At 47.3% G+C, this 18,464-nt stretch overlaps 2 protein-coding genes across 4 annotated transcripts in view; one reads left to right on the top strand and one right to left on the bottom strand.

The window, feature by feature from the left end:
- Positions 4,128 to 12,088, bottom strand: LOC102167685. 2 transcript variants are annotated; one of them, XR_298483.3, is made up of 3 exons: positions 11,433 to 12,088; positions 9,626 to 9,734; positions 4,128 to 5,048 (listed from the first exon to the last, which is right to left on the bottom strand). XR_298483.3 is itself a non-coding variant. In XM_021092607.1 (2 exons), the coding sequence occupies exon 2, from the start codon at positions 9,558 to 9,560 to the stop codon at positions 8,622 to 8,624; it is 939 nt and encodes a 312-aa protein (XP_020948266.1). In that variant the 5' UTR covers positions 9,561 to 9,734; positions 11,433 to 12,088; the 3' UTR covers positions 7,762 to 8,621. The 2 variants fall into 2 exon arrangements, 1 of the variants encoding a protein (XP_020948266.1); XM_021092607.1 differs by lacking the exon at positions 4,128 to 5,048 and having other exon boundaries at positions 7,762 to 9,734.
- The window catches only part of VDR (vitamin D (1,25- dihydroxyvitamin D3) receptor), a 60,699-nt gene continuing 54,416 nt past the window's right edge, over positions 12,182 to 18,464 (top strand). Inside the window, exon 1 of one of the 2 annotated variants that reach the window (XM_021091108.1) lies at positions 12,182 to 12,245. The gene's annotated coding sequence lies outside the window, so the exon portion shown is untranslated. 2 annotated transcript variants of the gene reach the window in all.

Genomic DNA, 18,464 nt, shown 5'->3' with positions numbered 1-18,464 from the left:
CCTGGCCTTGATCTGGCTGAGGAAGTGTTTGTTAGGTGTCTCCACTGTAAAGTTACATTCCCCACCTCTTCCTATGCTGTATTCTTTAGAAGGAAGTCATAATGTACATACCATACTTAAAAAGTAAAGAGTTATGCTCTATTTCCTTGAGGGAAGTACCCATAAATAATTTAGAATTCTTCTTATGGAAAGTTGTCTATTTTCCTCTGTTTACATATTCAGTCACTAATTAATATTTATTTATCATGGATATTTATTTATGGAACATGAATGGTGGAAGCTTAGTTTCTCACTATTAGAAAGAAGGTTACAGATAAGCAGAGGGCCAAGGCAGGAATGAACCATAAGTTTCTGGATGTGAGTTGGAGGCATCAGTATGAACCCATGTTTGGCTTAATATATATATGGAAATAATCATAGATGTATGTATACACATATATAGTTAACATACATATATTTCCTAATTCTGTCTGCTGAGAGAGCCTACAGTAGCCCAATAGCTATGAACAGACCCAGTCCCAAGATCTTAATTTCTAATGCCATTTTCCAATAAAAAGAATCAGAGATCTTTAGAGAAATGGCTGCTTCTAGGAAGCATACAAGATCAGCCTGGAGCATCACACAGTGCCAGAAAGTAAGGAAGTGCTCAAACCGCACCCCCTCCCCGAACACACAATGATGAGGCATGTCCAAGGGACACAGAAGCCTTCAGAGCTCCCCATGGCCAAAGCCGGAATAATTTGAACAACAGAATAAATGAGGAGTATTGGATTATGACCCGAAGTATATATAAAAGAAAACCATTTAATGTCAAGGCCCTATTAGTAGTCTTCTCTATCATCTACTAAGAGTTTTGTAGGTTGCATTTTCCCACTCAAGGCTTGAATCAACTTACAGTGGGTTTGAGTGTACTATTTGAGGTAGAGGTCCAATTTAATATTTTTCTAAATGGATAACCATTTGTTTCAGCCATTTCAATAGTCCATCCTTTCCCCCACTAATGTGCAATGCCCACTCTCTTACAAATAGGTCTCCAAACATGTGTATTTCAGTTCTGAGCCACTGATCTATTTGTCTTTCTCTGCCCTGATATCCTATGATATTAATTATTAGAGTCTTATATTATGATGATGTTGGGTAGAATGATTATCTCACCTTGTTCTTATTTATCAGGAGTATTTTGTCTGCTTTTGGCACTTGATTTTCCAAATAAACTTTAGAACGAGCTTACCCAGTTCCAAGAAAAACTCTATTGGGGTTTTTATTGGAATTGCATATTGAATTCATAATTCAATTTGTAAATAATTGACATCTTTATTACATTGATTCGCCTTAGCCAAGAACATGGTGTATCTCTCCACTTATTTGATCTCCTCTAATATATTTCCATAGAATTTTATGTTTTTCTCCTTGAAGAACTTGAATACCTTTTGTTAGATTTTATTCCTAGGAACTTTGTATTTTTGCTATTATTGTAAGTTCCTGCTTTTCACTTATAAATTTTTTCCATCAGATAGCTGATGGTGTATAGAAATGCAATTGCTTTTACACATGAATTTTATATCCAGCAATTGTCCTGAATTCTTATTGATTCAAAATTTATTTGTAAATAATCTTGAGTTTTCCAAACAGATAATCACATTACCTACAAATAATGACAGTTAAATTTCTTCCTTTCTAATCCTCATAACTTTCATGTCTATTTCTTCTTTTTTTTTATGTCTATTTCTTGACTTGTATCAACTCTCTAGGACTTCCAGTATAGTTTTTGAATACAATCAGTAATAATGGGCATTCTCATCTTGTTCTAGACCTTTTTTTTTTTCTTTTATGACTGTGGGCATATGGAAGTTCCCAGGCTAGGGAGTTGAATCAGAGCTACAGCTGCCAGCCTATGCCACAGCCACAGCCACACAGGATCTGAGCCTCATCTGTGACCTACACCACAGCTCACAGCAATGCCAGATCCTTAACCCACCGAGCAAGGCTAGGGATGGAACCCACATCCTCATGAATACTAGTTGGATTTGTTACCACTGAGCCATGGTGGGAACTCATCTTGTTCTAGACCTTAATTGAAATAGTTCAAAGCATCATTGTTAAGTACACTGTTTTATATGTGTTTTATCAGGTTAAAGAAGTTCCCATCCATATCATGTTTGCATTTTTTTTTAAGTCAAGAATGAATGTTACATCTTATTGAACATTTTTGGAGGGGCATCTGTTTAGATAGCCATGTGGCTCTTTTCCCTCTTTAATCTGTTAGTATTTCACACATCGCTAGATTTGGTTTGCTAATGTTTTGTCCAGGACTTTTCTGTTTGTGTTAATGGGTGAGATTAGCTAGTAATTTCCCTTTCTTATACTGGTCTTATTTGGTTTTAGAATCAAAGTCCAAGTACTAGTCTCATAAAATGAGTTGAGGACTTCCTTTCCTGAATGCTTGCTAGAAGTTCCTATACACATCACATCTTGTGCCCACCTTACATCCATCTGGCACCTCTTTTATTACAGCTGTGGCAGTGACCACCAGCTTGGCACAGGTGTAAACTGACAGCATCTTGTCTAAGCCACCCCACCAATATCTCACTTTATGTTCTCGGGCTTCTCCACAACCTCTCTTAGGGGAACCTGGAGAAATGCCAAGGATTTGAGGGTTTGTAAATCTGGGCTTTCAAGAAGTTAATACCCCATGTGGCAACCCATGCCCAATGCAGGATGGAAATTATTGGATAAACGCTTTCCTCTTCCATCCCTTGGGCACACAATTTTAAAACTTGCAGGTTTAAAGCCTTGCAGGTCTGTTTCTGCTGATTCTCACTCAGGGTGCTTTACTCCATGTGTGTTTTGTGACTTTGACCATGACCAATTGTTCCTGGGATTTCACCTGCAGCAAGTTTTTGAGTATTAGGATATGGTTGAGCTCCTACAAAGAGGATTGCAATTGATTCAGCCAGTTACCAATTAAGGATCACTTTAACTTTTCTATTCGAGTTTGTTTGAATTACACAGCATATGCACTTGGGTTGCAAACTCAGCTGAGCACTGGCTTGTTGTGAATTCTTTTTTTTTTTTTTATTCATGATGATTTTTATTTTTTTCCATTATAGCTGGTTTACAGTGTTCTGTCAATTTTCTACTATACAGCATGGTGACCCAGTTACACATACATGTATACATTCTTATTTCTCACATTATCATGCTCCATCAAAAGTGACTAGACATAGTTCCCACTTCTATACAGCAAGATTTCATTGCTTATCCATTCCAAAGGCAATAGTTTGCATCTATTAACCCCAAATTCCAAATCCATCCCACTCCCTCCCCTTCCCCTTGGCAACCACAAGTTTGTTCTCCATGTCCATGATTTTCTTTTCTGTGGAAAGGTTCATTCATGCCATATAGTATATTCCAGACATAAACAATATCATATGGTATTTGCCTTTCTCTTTCTGACTTACTTCTCTTAGTATGAGAGTCTCTAGTTCCATCCATGTTGCTGCAAATGGCATTATTTTGTTCTTTTTTGTGGCCGAGTAGTATTCCATTGTGTATATATACCACATCTTCTTAATCCAATCATCTATCAATAAACATTTAGGTTGTTTCCATGTCTTGGCTATTGTGAGCAGAGCTGCCATGAACATGCGGGTGCGTGTGTCGTTTTCGAGGAAAGTTTTGCCTGGATATATGCCCAAGAGTGGGATTGCTGGGTCATATGGTAGTTCTATGTATAGTTTTCTAAGGTACTCCACACTGTTCTCCATAGTTGTACCAATTTACATTCCCACCAACAGTGCAGGAGGGTTCCCTTTTCTCCACATCCCCTCCAGCATTTGCTATTTGTGGACTTACTAATGGTGATCATTCTGACCGGGGTGAGGTGGTACCTTGTAGTAGTTTTGATTTGTATTTCTCTAATATTCAGTGATGTTGAACATTTTTTCATGTGCTTGTTGGCCATCTGTATATCTTCTTTGGAGAAATGTCTATTCAGGTCTTTTGCCCATTTTTCAATTGGGTTGTTGGCTTTTTTTCCTCTTGAGTTGTATAAGTTGTTTGTATATTCTAGAGATTACGCCCTTGTCCCTTGCATCATTTGAAACTATTTTCTCCCATTCCATAAGTTGTCTTTTTGTTTTTTATGGTTTCTTTTGCTGTGCAAAAGCTTGTCAGTTTGATTAGGTCCCATTGGTTTATTTTTGCTTTTATTTGTTGTTGTGAATACTGAGGAGATATTTATCATTTTTCCAACCATCCAGAAAGACACAGGCCAGATTTCTTGCTGCTCCCTTCCATGTGGAGGTTTATTTCTCCTTTTCCTTACACAGGTAGTTCTGGGGTATACCCTTTGAGCGCCCAATTTTATGCAGGATAATTCCTTGGCTGTACCTCCTGTCCCATGCCCTGTGAAACCATCAAAGTGGAAGCTCAAGGTTCCCAAATCTGGAGTTCCCTTCGTGGTGCAATGGAAACGAATCCGACTAGGAACCATGAGGTTGCGGGTTCGATCCCTGGCCTCACTCAGTGGGTTAAGGATCCGGCATTGCCGTGGGCTCTGGTGTAGTTTGCACACGTGGCTCAGATCTGGCATTGCTGTGGCTGTGGTGCAGGCTGGCAACTACAGCTCCAATTGGACCCCTAGCCTGGGAACCTCCATATGCCATGGGTGCAGCCCTAAAAAGACAAAAAGACCAAAAAAAAAAGGTTCCCAAATTTCTAAAGACACCCCCAGAGTGAAGATCAGCTTTGGTCCTTGCTTTCCAACCTGTGTTCCTACTTTCACTTCATTGTGAATTCTGTAGATTTCTTTCTTTTGTGCCAGCTTGGTGATACATTTAAGATTAAATGTTGTTTAATTAAAATTGTTTCAATCGAGAGGGTCATTTGAGGTATTGAATCCACTGTACTGTTAGAAATGAAACATCGTTTTTAGAGGAGGTTGAGAGGAAGGTAATACAACCTTGACACATAAAATTCTTTGTCAATTGTTCCGGTTCCAACACCACTTGTCCTCAAATGTCCCCCACTTACATACAGAATGTATGCTGTTTGGGAGAAAGAAACATGGCAATAAATCCTTAATTATTACAGATCAAATGTCAACGTATAGTCTAATACCCTAAGATAACAAGTGATTAGAGGGGAGACTATTATTAATCACAAAGCAGGAATTGTGTCTCTTTACATTCAGGGCTCTAACAAGGAAGTACACCAGCTGTAGACACCAAATCAGCTTCTCTATCAGACTAGATTGCATGTCACAACTGACAGGGTGTGCGGTATCAGTCCAAAGTTTAAGCCTCATGGAATGGGGGAGATGCTAGGGGAGTGAAAGTGATGTAGATATATGTGTTTCCCCAGAGCTCCAGCTCCCAACATGGTGGAAATGGTTCAATTACTTTAATCATCTCTAGGAAGCAATAGTGAAGATTCTGACATTTGCCTTTGGGATTCACTTCTAATTCATGTCAAGATTAAGCATAAGGTTCTTGGGAGGAGGAAGAGAGGACAGGGAACTGGGATACCAAGACTACTTCAAGGACACAGAATAAAGGCTCAGTTGCTGTAATTCACCGTTCTGGACCCAACATCCTGCTCAGTATCTCCATCCCAGCCCTATGAAGAGCCAATAGCTGGTGTGTTCATGACTGGGCACCTGGACTGCTTGCCTAAGTGTTCCCTCTTGACCCATCTGGACCCATGTTTTGGGAGAATATGGACAAGTGCTGGCAACTGGGATATTATTCTCCTTTCCGGGCAGGTCCAAGTGATAGACTCACTGACCATCAGTCTTGACGGTCCTCAAACTCCCTACCACTTGACAGATGAGGAGCCTGGTGATGAATAGGGTACAATGGTGTATAAGGTAGGTGAGATAAACTGGGGAGCAGAGGAAGGCAGGAAAGAAAGTTCTAGAAAGGAGTAACTGACTTGTCTGTGCAGAGAAGAAGGGTGGAGAGGAGGAGGGTTCAAGGGTAAAGCGATGGAAACCCTTGATGGTTTGGGCCTCTTCACCACATTTTTTTTCTGGGCTTGGCAGCTGGCACTCAGACGTCAGACAAGTTGGATACTCCTTCCTTCTCATGTTCCAGAAACCCCAACTGAACAACACCTCTCCTTGAGAATGTGGGTTACAAGAAGGTCCGTGGTGGTGGTCAAGCTAAGAATTTAAGGGCTACTCTCTACTTCTAATTACCCAGAAATACCCAACACACACTTTCCTGCTGGTAGCCACTGTCAGAAGAGCCTGTCCTGTTTGCCTATCTGGTTCCAACTGCTTGGGGACCTGTGGCATCAGACTATTGGCAGCTGTGGTCCCAGACACAGACCACAGTGAATTCCACCTGGATCTTGCCTTAGGCTATGCTTAAATAAGCCAACTAGACCAAAGAATTTAGCTTCCCAGCCTTCAAGAGATTCTCACACACACATGATGTGCTTCCATTTCTCCACAAAGCAGAGGAAGAAGAGGTACAGGGCGGCAGAAAGAGCCAGGCCTGGATTTTAAGGTAGTAGACTTGTTCTCTCTGATGTCTGCTTTGCAATCTACCACTTATGAACTTGAATGGGTCACCTAAACTTGCTGAAGGCTCTGGATCTAAATCCTGCTTCTCTGTTCTCTAGAGCAGAGGTCTCCATGGCAGGATATGTTACATGATCCATTAGATACAGGGGGACAGTATCAAAGTCTTCCTTTTTCATTTGCTCTCTTTTTTTTTTAATTGAGCCTTAGGAGTTCCCACTGTGGCACAGGGGGTTAAAAATTCCACTGCTGGAGTTCTCTTGAGACACAGTGGGTTAAGGATCCAGCATTAGGTTTGATCTCTGGTCAGGGAACTTCCACATGACATGGGTGTAGCCAAGAAATACATAAATTAATTAATTTAAAAAAATTGTTTAAAGAAAAAGAATCAACCACAATGGCTTGGGTCACTGCAGAGGTGCAAGTTCCATCTCTGGCCTAGCTTAGTGAGTTAAAGGATCTGGCCTTGCTACAGCTGCAGCATAGGTCACAGCTGTGGCTCAGATTCTCAGATATCTGGCCCAGGAACTTCCATATACCCTGGGTACAGCCATTTTTTAAAAATTGAATTTTAGGGAGTTCCCGTCGTGGCACAGTGGTTAACGAATCCGACTAGGAACCATGAGGTTGCAGGTTCGGTCCCCGCCCTTGCTCAGTGGGTTGACGATCTGGCGTTGCCGTGAGCTGTGGTGTAGGTTGCAGACGCGGCTTGGATCCCGCGTTGCTGTGGCGCTGGCGTAGGCCAGTGGCTACAGCTCCGATTCAACCCCTAGCCTGGGAACCTCCATATGCCACGGGAGCGGCCCAAAGAAATAGCAAAAAGACAAAAAAAAAAAAAATTGAATTTTAATATGCTTAACATACAGATTAACAAGGCACCCTCACTTGGTCCTCTTATCGGAGGGTCCTGGGTCAGGTATGTTGAGAGAGGTATCTTTTTTTGTCTTTTGTCTTTTGTCTTTTTAGGGCTACACCTGTGGCATATGGAAGTTCCCAGGCTAGGGTTTGAAGTGGAGCTACAGCCACAGCAACACCAGATCCAGGCCCCTTCTGTGACCTACACCACAGCTCATGGCAACACTGGATCTTTAACCCAATGAGTGAGTTCAGGGATCGAACCTGAGTTCTCATGGATACTAGTTGGGTTCATTATGGCTGAGCCACAACGGGAACTCCAAGTGAGGTATCTGAGTGCAAAGGAGTGCTAGGGGAGTCAGTAAACAGTTTCAAAAGTCTTAAGAACATCATTTGAAATGTGAATTCACATTTATTAATGTTGGCGGTGATTCACACCTTAACTGTGTAGTTTGACTTGAAATGTGAGCTAATGCTAGACCTTAGAGTCATATACATGTATGGGGATGACTAATTTTTTTTGCCAATAAGATTTTACAATCAATCAAAATGTTTAGAGACCAGGTCTTGGCTGTAAAACATGTGGATAATACAAAGCAACACAACACCGCTGTAATTTAGTCTGGGGTAAACCCTCTTGGAAGTGGAGATAGACACCAGAAACACCAATCTAAATGATGGTGACATCTTTAAAGACATAGGACAATTAGGCAAATGCAAAGAGAGGGGCATCCACACTCGGCGGTGTTTGTTCCACATGCTCAGGCCAGAGGCCAAAGGCAAGGGGAAGAGCTGTCAACAGCCACATATTTCTGGAGTTGAGGCCCCAGGGAAGAGTTGTTTAATGCATTCCTGGGCTGCTTACGGAATGTCCTTCCTGCTCTTCTGGAGAAGGAAGCAGGCAGGCCTAGGATGAGGCTTGCGAGGCTTCTGTTCACTGGTATGAAGAAAAGGAGATCATTGCATAATTGCCTTCTGTGGTGACTCTCCTCTGGGGCAAGAGAGCTTCTTGTGAAAATAGCCTTTCCCGACTGACCTCTCCAGGAGCGATGTGACACTAACGGCACTCTCAGCAATGTGACATTAATGGTACTCTCACCTGCTCCCGGGATACCTACTCCCACAACACAGAGCCTCTCCATTTGCCTCCCTCACCAGGCTCTCCCACAAGATCCTCCTCCCTAGAGGAGCAAAATAGGAAATCCCCAAGGGCTAGGGGACAGGGTCACTTCGCCTCCTCCTAGAGTGATTGTAGTTGCTGCAAAACTAAAAAGCTAAGGGTCCTTGTAGATGGGAAAGGACCCTGAGCCCCTAGTTTATTCTGTTGGTCTCTATGGTTGGGGTTGGGGCTTGAAGACTCATCATTGTCTGCTGGGGTTTGGATGGGAGCCCAGCAAATACCTGGGAGCCTGGGAGGGCTCTGAGCTGCCTCTGCTTGGAGACGCAGGTGGGAGTCTACACCTTCCTTCGTCCGGCCCCTAGGCTCTGCTTTACCATGCCAGCAGACATGGTGTGCGGGCCAGCAGGCTGGCAGCCTAGGGCTCAAGGATGTGGGAGCAGGTGGGAAAGGCAAGTGCCAAAAGCCCCGAGGATGGAGACTGAGCTGGGCTACTGGGAATGGAGCCCTGGAGCCAAATGGACTTGGATTGAATAAACAATGGTGCCTTACTCTTTCTGGGGCAAGCTGAGTCTGTGGACACTCACTTCTTGTGGCGTTTGCAATAAGTCCCTCACAACTGTCCTGTTCTGGGGCAGTCAGGATTTCTGAGATGCCATAAAGCTTCCTGAGGCTAAAAGAACATCCCCCCACCCACCCACCAACAAGCTGGAAAATACAGGAGCGTGGTAGGATAACAGCTGAGTTAGGCCACAGGGGTAAATACTGTGTGGATCCACAATGCCTCAGTGACTTAACCCTGACACTGGGGCCTGGGAGGTAGAATCCTCCAAAGCCTTGGAACCCCCAGGAGGTTCTGAGGGTGCTCTGTGTAAGCCAGGCTAGGCTCTCAAAGGCCTTTCTGTGAATCTCTTGTCGTAGGTTCTCAATAAGGGATCTCATGATAAAAGGGATTTGAATAAACTTTGGGTCAATTTGGTGGATCCCCAAAAGGAAGACAGAAAGACAAAAAAAAAAAAAAAAAAAGGGAAGGGAAAAAATATCGAAAACCTTAGAGGGCATCTCTTATTTTATAAAATGTATATCCGCCTAAGTGTACTAAGTCATAATAAAAACTTATTTCTTACTGTGGGTTGTAGTTAAAACGTTGATAAACACTGTCCTGAGAAGACTCTTTTGTTTGGGTTGCCTTCATTGCTTACAGCTTCTTCCATTTATTCATTCCATTTTCACCATCTGGAACATAAACAGAGCGAGAAGCTTTAACAAGGCTGAGAAAAGATAAATAAGGCCACCGTTCTGGTCTTATTTTTTTAGAATCTCTGAAACAAGACAACTGAGATGGCCTGGTGGCTTCTAGCTCTATGAATCCATGAGGCTGTGTCTCTCCGATGTCCTGCAGTTTGCTATGTGAGAGTCGTTCCTCCATTTTCACTAAACCCATAACCATAAAATATTTAAGGAGAAAAAAGGGCCCTAAAAAAGGGAAAAGCAAACAGTGAGATGGGAGTGCTCCAAAGACAGCTCAAAGGGCACACTTTTACCTGGAGAGCAACCTGGACAAGGTTAGGGTCTGGAAAGGGAGTAGTTCAGGCACTGGAGGAAGACAAAAAGAAGTTGATTAGGGATATAGTGATGGAGCTGATGAGTACGGGGTTGGAGACTGGTCACATCTATAATCCTGCAAATCTGCCAAGCCTAGAACCTCTAAGTTCTCCAAGGCTGGGTTATCTAGGTTATGGTCCAACAGGTAAAAAGCCTATGGGTGTATTTTTTTTTAAGAGGGAGTATAGAATAGTGTAGAAAGTGCAGCAAGAAGACATGGGTTCAAGTGGCTCTGTCACTCCCCAGCTGTAAGGGCTCTGATAACACAGCACATTGGTTGTACAATGGGGAGAATACTTTCTAGCCTGCCTGACTCAAGAGGTTATACTAAAGATCAAATGAAGAGTTATCAAAAGACTCTAAAAGTCAATTACTATGGAATACTTAGCACTCATCTCCCACCATTTTTTTGATAAGGTTTATGCTCAAGATGCCAGGTTTACCTATTTGGCCAATTAAGCACTACAAAAATGACTTTCAAGCGATCAGCCTCTTCCAGAGGCATATGGAACTTTCTGAAACTGTCCCAAGGTATTGGTTGTTAGAGATGTCCTCTTCTATTTTCCTGCCCAGTGAGAATCACTGCTAGCTTTCCCATGATTCTCTGATCTCTCTTTACCAGCCAAGAATCCATCCATCAGACTGGCAGGGCCTCCAAAGGGACACCACCTTTCATCTGTTTCTCGGAATAAACTGTCCATCCCAAGTTCAATCAAACACTCCTCTATTTTTTTGTTTTATCTTTCCAGAAACTGTCCATGATACTCCCTTAATGAACTATTCCAGTGGTTAACAAACTTCCCTGTTTGCAAGGGGTTTTGTTTGTTTTTGTTTTTTCTGTTACGTCCCAGTCAATTTCTCTTGATCCAGTTATTGAAAGTTTGAGAGAGGCTGGCTATCCTACAGTTTCACATAACTTTCAGAAATGGGTACAAGGCTATTGCAGCAGCATGCTTGCTGAGCTCTAGTACTGCCCTTCATCCAATAGCTGTGTGATGCGCAAAAAACTTAACCTCTCTGTACCTCAGTTTCCCACCCGCTCAGCCTGTCCCTCTGAGCCATGGTTTCATCCTTTGGAGAAGGTGAATGGCAACATCTTCCCTGCCTAAAAGGGGTCATCAACTGCTGGATGACTTGGTGGGCATCTCTGTTATGGGACATTTCACTGTAATTACTATTTATTTCTGCACTCTCCCACTGGACAGTGAGCTCTAAGGAGGAAGCTGTCTTTTTTCCGCGACCTCTAGCATCTAGAGCGGTGCCTAGCTCATAAGCCAAGGAAACGGAGATTTTAGCCAAGATTTTCTATGGAGAATTTTTGGCACCCACCTACAAGTCCAGGTCTCAGGATGCACTCCCTTCTCTTCACACCAGTGTCAGATGGGGTGGGTGGCTGAAGCTGGGGACTAGGGACCAGGGACGCTGAGACTAAGCTTTTTTGGACGAGGTTTTCGAAGGGGCCGAGAACGTGGTCAGACTCAGTCGCGCCCGAGGGGACAGAGAAGGGATGATGATACATCGCTGTACTCCACTTCGGCCCCGTTTTCGTTCGCTATTTTATCCTAGCGTGTGGGATCGGGCTCAGCTCCCTGACGCTTAGCCGGAGTCACACGACGGTGGGCGGCGCCCGGGAGTCCCCAAGAGCACGGAGAGCGCCGCGGATGCTGGCTGCGCGCGCCCCCCAGAGCCCCGCAAACCGCGGAGAAGTCCTGGCGGGGTCAGCCCAGGTGGGGGCGACGCGCCTGAAGAGGCGTCCGAGGAAACATGGCGGCGGAGGGAGAGGGGAGGCCTCACGGATCGTCGCAGGCAGAATCGTGGCTCTGCACACACATAACCATCGAAAGCTCTCACGCACGAAGGGCAGAGCTTCCTTGCTCTATGGACGGCCGTCGTGGAGGACTACACTGGGCAGCCTCAGGCGACAGTGCAGTGGTTGAGTCCAAGTCAAGATGGTTGCAGCCTGTTTGGAGCTCTCGGAAAGCGAGAACCGGACCTGTGGGCGGGGCCCAGAGGTGGGGCGGGGCCTGGGGCGGGGCCTTGCGAGGGCGGGGCCAGGTGCCGGGCTGTCTCTGCTTGTCAAAAGGCAGCCGCCGAGCCCTAGGCGCCGGGAGCGCGGAGCAGCGTGCCCATCCGCCGGACCAGGTGCGGACGTGGGAGCGGCGGGAAGGGGGGCGGGGGGTCCCCCAGGATCAGGATAGGCCGGAGGTGGAGGTGTCGGGGGTACTGGCCTGAGTGCCCAGGTGCAAGCGCTGGAGTCTGGGCAAACTTGGCGACCGAGATTTTGCCCTGAGGCTGGAGCACCGAGGGGACACTGAGGTCTGAGAAAGAGCCTAAGTTCGTGCCAGGTTGGCGAGGGGAGCAGCGACCCCCTCAGTGCTCAGCCGGCCGATCGCAGAAATGCTCCTCCAGCACAGTGCTCAGCACTTGGGCAACAAGAAGCATTTGTTTCCTTCTTCTGTCGGGCGCCTTGGCATGGACTGGAGGAATAAGAAAGGGAGAGATTGCCTCTCAAACAGTACTGAGGTCTTCTGGGGGTGGAGTGTGGTTAGCTTTGTTATCTTGTAGAACCCAGGTATGGTCCTCTGCGATGGTGGAGCCAGATCTTTTAAGGAGAGTTGGTTTTTCTCTTCTTTTCTTGACTTTTTTTTTTTTTCTTAACCAATTATTTTAGACCTGGTTGACCCTAGTGCACTGGACTTGTTTTTTTCGGAGGAGCTTGTCCATTGATGTTCAGAGGAAATCAGATACAAGCATCTAATTGAGGAGGGGGCTCAGGGAGTAGTTCTGTTTGGGGAGTGACGGCCCCCACATCTGTGTGTGGTAGGCGAGGAGGATTTCAGGGAAGTGTCTAGGAGCGAACATCATATGGTATCTGAGAAGCAGTGGACACTGCGCTCTCCCCCCATGGACCGCTGAGGCTGAGACACAGGCTGCCTGGGCTGGGAGAGCCCTGGGTCTCTGAGCCCAGGCCCTTCCCGCATCTCCTCCTCCTCCTTCTCCTCCTTCTCCTCCTCCTCTTCCTCCTTCTCTGTGCGGTGAGTGAGTCAGCCTCCTGTCTGGGCTCAGTTGCAGCCAGAGGGGCCAGAGCCCAGGCAAGCAGTTGGGCAGGCATTTTCTGAGCATTGCAAAAGCTCTCCTGGGCAGAGTTCAGCTCTGCCCCAGCTCTCTGCTGGAAGTCTGGCTTCCTCATGGCCGATGGTTACCATTTCTGAAGGGGACACCCAACACAGGGATGATTATGGGATGGCTGCAATATGACTCCAGAACGGGTTGACTGGGAAGGGATTGTGGCTTTGTGGTAAATCCACATCTCTTATTCTCCTAGGATCAGGAGGTGCATCCCAGCATGGCAGACGTTTCTAGCCCCTCATTCCCTTTCTGCCTAGCGATCTTGTGAGCCGCCCATCTCTGTTAGGGAGCTGGGTGTGCACAAGAAATCAGGAAAGATTCTGGGATGAGGGAAGCCATGGTGTTGGCAAAAGTTTTAAGTCAGGCCAGGAAGTGGGGGTGGTTTGCTGAGGTGGAAATGGTTTATCTGGACACTAGAGCCTCCATTCTATAAACCAAGAGTGTCGGGGAACTTTTCTCATCTCTTCCCTGTCCTTGTGCTGGAGGATCCTTCTGGAATGGTGTCAGGGTTGCATGCAGCCAGACCCGGAGGTTTTTAAGACTGCGGATTTCTCTCTGGCTTTTGTTTTGGGTACTTCAGATCCTTGAGTAGAAGTAGGGGCCTCAGAGCTCCCGTCCCCCCTACTCAGTGGCCTCTGTGGACCCATTTGAGATGAATCCACCACCGGCTATGGGGCTGACTCAAACTACAAAAAAGCTGGGGAATTCACAATCTGTGCTCTGGCTTGGCCCCTCATCAGCCACGACTTGGACCCCTTCCAGGGTAATGGATAAGAAGGGAAGGAAAGTGAAAAAGGATAAGAAAAGAGGAGAGTGGGACGAGGCAGGAGGGAAAGAATAGGAAGCTTTCCTGAGCCCTCGCAGCTCTTCAGTCAAGACCATCAGACTTGACTTGTATAAATACTGTGAAAGGCCTGATGCTGTTTGACGGGCCCTGGTTCCTTGTGTTTACGGTTTCTCAGTCTTCCTTCCTTATTCAACCTCAGAATTGATCTCCTTTGGGGACTGAGTCCCAGAGGAAGCACCAAGAGGACCTCTTGCACCCCAACCTTCCACTCCCAGAACAAATAGCCAGGGTCCAAAGCCGATGTCTTCCACATTTGGAGGAAAGCCTGGGGTCTGGTGGGCCAGACCAAGTGGTTATCCAAGACCGGAGGAGGACTTGCCGTTGCTCATTTCTTTACCTTACACCCTGGGGAGGCAGCAGCCATCCTGCCGGAAAACCAGAGTTTGCTAGAAACCTGCCAGTGCTTATGTCCAGCAGGTGGGTTCTGTGACCGAAGAGCCAGAGTCAGGAGCCCCTGGAAGTCCAAGCTGGCAGGCGATGCAGTGTGTCGCTGGGCAGGATGAGTTATAGGGTTCCAGCTTAACCCTGCCCAAGTCTGTCTTGGATGCAAGTCAAGAGAAGTGAGGAAATGACAAGATTTGCTGAAAAGCCTGCTCTAGCCTGGTAGTAGACCCTCCGAGGGATGACAGGGAGCAGGGACCCACCAGCCAGACAGGGCCTCCTCCCTCTAGATGGTCTGAGCCAGGGCCGGGCCGTAGCTAGCGGCTCCCTCCACTACTGTCCATTCTCAGGGGATCCAGCTGGGTGAAAGCCAGCCCAGCTGTTGCTCTGAACCACTCAGGTCTTGCTTCTAGTTACGCTTTTCTCTGATGCTCCACGGACCCTCTCTTGTGTCAGTGCCCTCTTGGATGTGCTAGAGAGAGTGACTATATGATTTATTGCCCACACTAAGAGGCTTTCAAGAGTGAAAGGGGTGTGATTAATAGTTATGTCGGGGAGTTCCCATCGTGGCTCCGTGGTAATGAACCTGACTACTATCCACAAGGACGCAGGTTTGATCCCTGGCCTCATGCAATGGGTTAAGGATCCAGCATTGCCATGAGCTGTGGTCACAGACATGGCTCAGATCTGGCATGGCTGTGGCTGTGGCTGTGGTTGGCAGCTGCAGCTCTGATTCAACCCCTAACCTGGGAACTTCCATATGTCATGGGTGCAGCTCTAAAAAGACCAAAAAAAAAAAAAACCAAAAAAAGGTATCTCGGAACACTAGACCTCAACCAAAACTATTCAGGGCAAACTGGAACATCGAGACATTCTCGAGCTCAGTGGAGGTCACGGTGATGAGGGGAGGATGGGTGGAGGAAGGTTTAATGAAGAAAAGATGGGGAGGTGTTTGATGATGGGGGGAGATGGGGGCAGCTTGATCCTGAGGGTGGTCGCAACACCCCAGCCTGCTCTGTGGTGTTATTTCCAATCCCAGTCTCTCCCTGAGGGCAGCACCGCCCTCTCTTGGGACCAGCCTACCATTCACTCCCTCCCCTTCCCCGTGACTTCCCTTCACCCTGGACTTGTGACTGGCCTCACCTTTGGTTTTTCTGCCCCACCTGTACCTCAGATGGGGACAGGAAGGCCTGCCAATTCCCCTTCAGGTGGCCCTGGGGGCACTGGGATTTCTACTGGAGCCAAGATTCAGCCTCATGCTTCCTCTTCCGTCTTCCCCCAAATCGGCAAGCAGCCTCTTCATTCTGTCCATCCAGCTTCCCAGACCTGGAGAGCCACGCTCTCCAACAAGAAAGTTCAGCATTAAGGCGAGTAAACAGCCAAGAAGGGAAGGGTAGTCAAACCTTGCTCATGTGGGTAAAGGGCACGGTCACCTGTAATCAGGTTCCGGGGAAATGACAGGTAACGTGGAGGGCGGTCAGAGCCGCTGAGAGAAGGTGCATAGCCGGAGATGGAGCCGGTTCCCCTGGACACTGGAGTCTGACTCGTGGCTGTTGGGGAAATGGTCCAGGGTGGGGACAGACTGTTTCTTGCTCAACTCAGGCTATAGGCGTTGGTGGCGGCAACTGCATCCTGCCGTAGTGACATGTGGAAGAGAAACTGTCTTCCCATATGAATCCTCGCTCCTTGTGGTCCAGATGGTCAGGGGGGGTTCCCTGGAGAGTCCCTGGGGGTTTAGCATCAGAGCGGCTGGGGTGCGGGGTGTGGGGGTGGAGTCTCCCTGATGACTGTGTAATGACTCCTATCTACGCTGGCAGGAAGGAAGTCATTCTCGGCTTCAGCAAATGGAGAATGAGGGCAGGTGAAGCCCTCTTGGGAAGTCCCGCCCTTTGAAGTAACTTTTGTGTGTGGGGGGGAGAAGACCCCTTGGGGTGGCAGGAGGGGCAGAGGTGACAGGCTGGTAGGTAAATGGCAGGAGCCTGCGGCAGAAGCAGCAGACGCTCGGGGAGCTTGAGTGTGTGTCATGCTTTGGCAAACTTGCCAAGCAGGTCCCGTGCCAAGGAATAGACCCAGTAGTGTTCCCAGAACCAGATGCCACACAAAGTCCCCATTCTGCCCAGGGGAGAGTCCTGGTCCTGAGCAGGGCGTGGGCAGCTGCGCCAGCGGGAAAGTGGAGTTCGGGCAGGACCCAGCAGCCTGTTCCTGGGAAGCTGCTGCCTCTCACTGGCCTTCTGATGACAGGTTGAAGCTTTGAGGTGTTGTGCAAGGTGTGACATTCCAGGCACTGCGGGGCACCCAGGAGGCCCCAGGCTCTGCTGGTGACATGTCCAATGTGTGCCACCTGCTGGCACCAGAGATTCAGCTCCAGGAAAAGCTACTCAGGAACAGCGCTGAGCTCAGTGGTACAGATGGTGGGCCCTGGACCTCGTGTGCCTGGCCTCCCAGACCTGTCACAGCCTGTGGGATGGGAACCCACACTGTCCTCCTTTTCCAGGGGAAACAGGCTCTCTCGGGGGTTGAGCAATGAGCCAAGGTGACACGGCTGGTGAGTGGGAATCAGGACCCTCACTGGACCTGAATTAACCTCCTGGCAGCCTGCCACCTCTGCCCTCCTCTGCAGTCACAGGCATTCAGGGCCTGCCTTGCACAGAGTAAGCCTGCAGAAATGTTCCTGAGTGGCAGGCTTAGATTAATTAACCAGTTTGAACAAGCTGACGAGGGAGCAAGGTTTGGCCAAAGCATACTCTGGGGACAGTGGCCTCTCAGAAAGGGGCTCCCTCTGATAGCACCCTTAAGCCTCGTTGCCTCTCCAGCACCGTGGGGACCTTACTCGGGTAAACATAGCAGACAAGGACCGGAGAGAGCTAGCTCTGTGCAGAAAGATGGCCGGGATCAAATAAGACTTGGATGGTCTGGAAGGCAAATAAGAAACTATCTTTCACTTTTAAACAAGCCACTTTATTGATAACCTTCTAAGTGCACCGAGGGGGGGGGAGGCCATTGTTCTGTTGGCCACCTGGGGGCTCTTCTCACCTTGTTTACCTCTTCCCCTCCTGGCTATCCTTTGAGGGACACTGCCGAATCTACTCACCTGGAAGGAGAAGTGGCCTCTGGTCTCACCTGCCAGCCTCTGCCAGCCTCTGCCAGGCACTGTGCTGATGACTTCCCATGTCTCCTTTAATCTTCCCAGCTTCTCCTTGGAGTAAGTGCTGAGTGTTCTCTCCAGCATGTATATGGGAATCCAGGCTTTAAAGAGATGCCATGATCTGCCCCATGCTGTAAAGCCATGACCACAGCGCTGCACGGCGTGCTGGTGCTGGGTCTGGCTGTCCAAGCCACTCTAGGTGCCAGAGGCTGGAGATAGGTTGAAGGAGGAGAAAACCCTCAGCCGCCCCTTGGCTGGGGGTCCCAGGTGAATTTCTTGGTGAGTGATTGAAATTTTAGGCAGTGCTGTTAGAAGCTGTGCTAGCAGCCTTGCGGAATGGGAGAAACACTAGGTTTGAGTTAGACATGCTTAGATTCAGATTCTGGCTATGTCCCACGGTCACAACCTTGGGCATGTTTCTTAATCTCTTGGAATCCAAGTTTCCTTATCTGTAAACTGGGATAAGAATAGCTCCCTGGCGGATTTGTGTGAGGGTTAGAGATGATACAAGCCAAGCACCTGACAGCAAGGAAGCCCCAGAAGAGCATTCAGCAGATAGGTGTTAAGGACCTACTGTGTGCCAGGCACTCTTTAGGATACTGGGAATTTAAGAGTGAAAAGAAAAGACTCTTGCAATTGTTTTCAAATTTGCTAGACCAGAAACTCATGGTGAGAGGTCCTTTTAGAATCCAGAAGTGGCTAAACTCAGATTCAGTAAGTTGATTTCTCTTGCCGTCCTGTGTTAGCTGATGAGCTTGGAAAAGTTGTTTCACTTTTCTGGGACTCAGAGACTTCAATTCTTTTTGTTGATTTCTTTAAACTGTGAAACATATCATACAAAGAGCATACAATAGGCCTA

This window comes from Sus scrofa, chromosome 5 (genome assembly GCF_000003025.6).
Source record: "Sus scrofa isolate TJ Tabasco breed Duroc chromosome 5, Sscrofa11.1, whole genome shotgun sequence".
Classification (NCBI taxonomy): Eukaryota; Metazoa; Chordata; class Mammalia; order Artiodactyla; family Suidae; genus Sus; species Sus scrofa.
The sequence above is the reverse complement of the archived record's forward strand: the minus strand, read 5'-3'. Positions and strand labels throughout refer to the sequence as shown.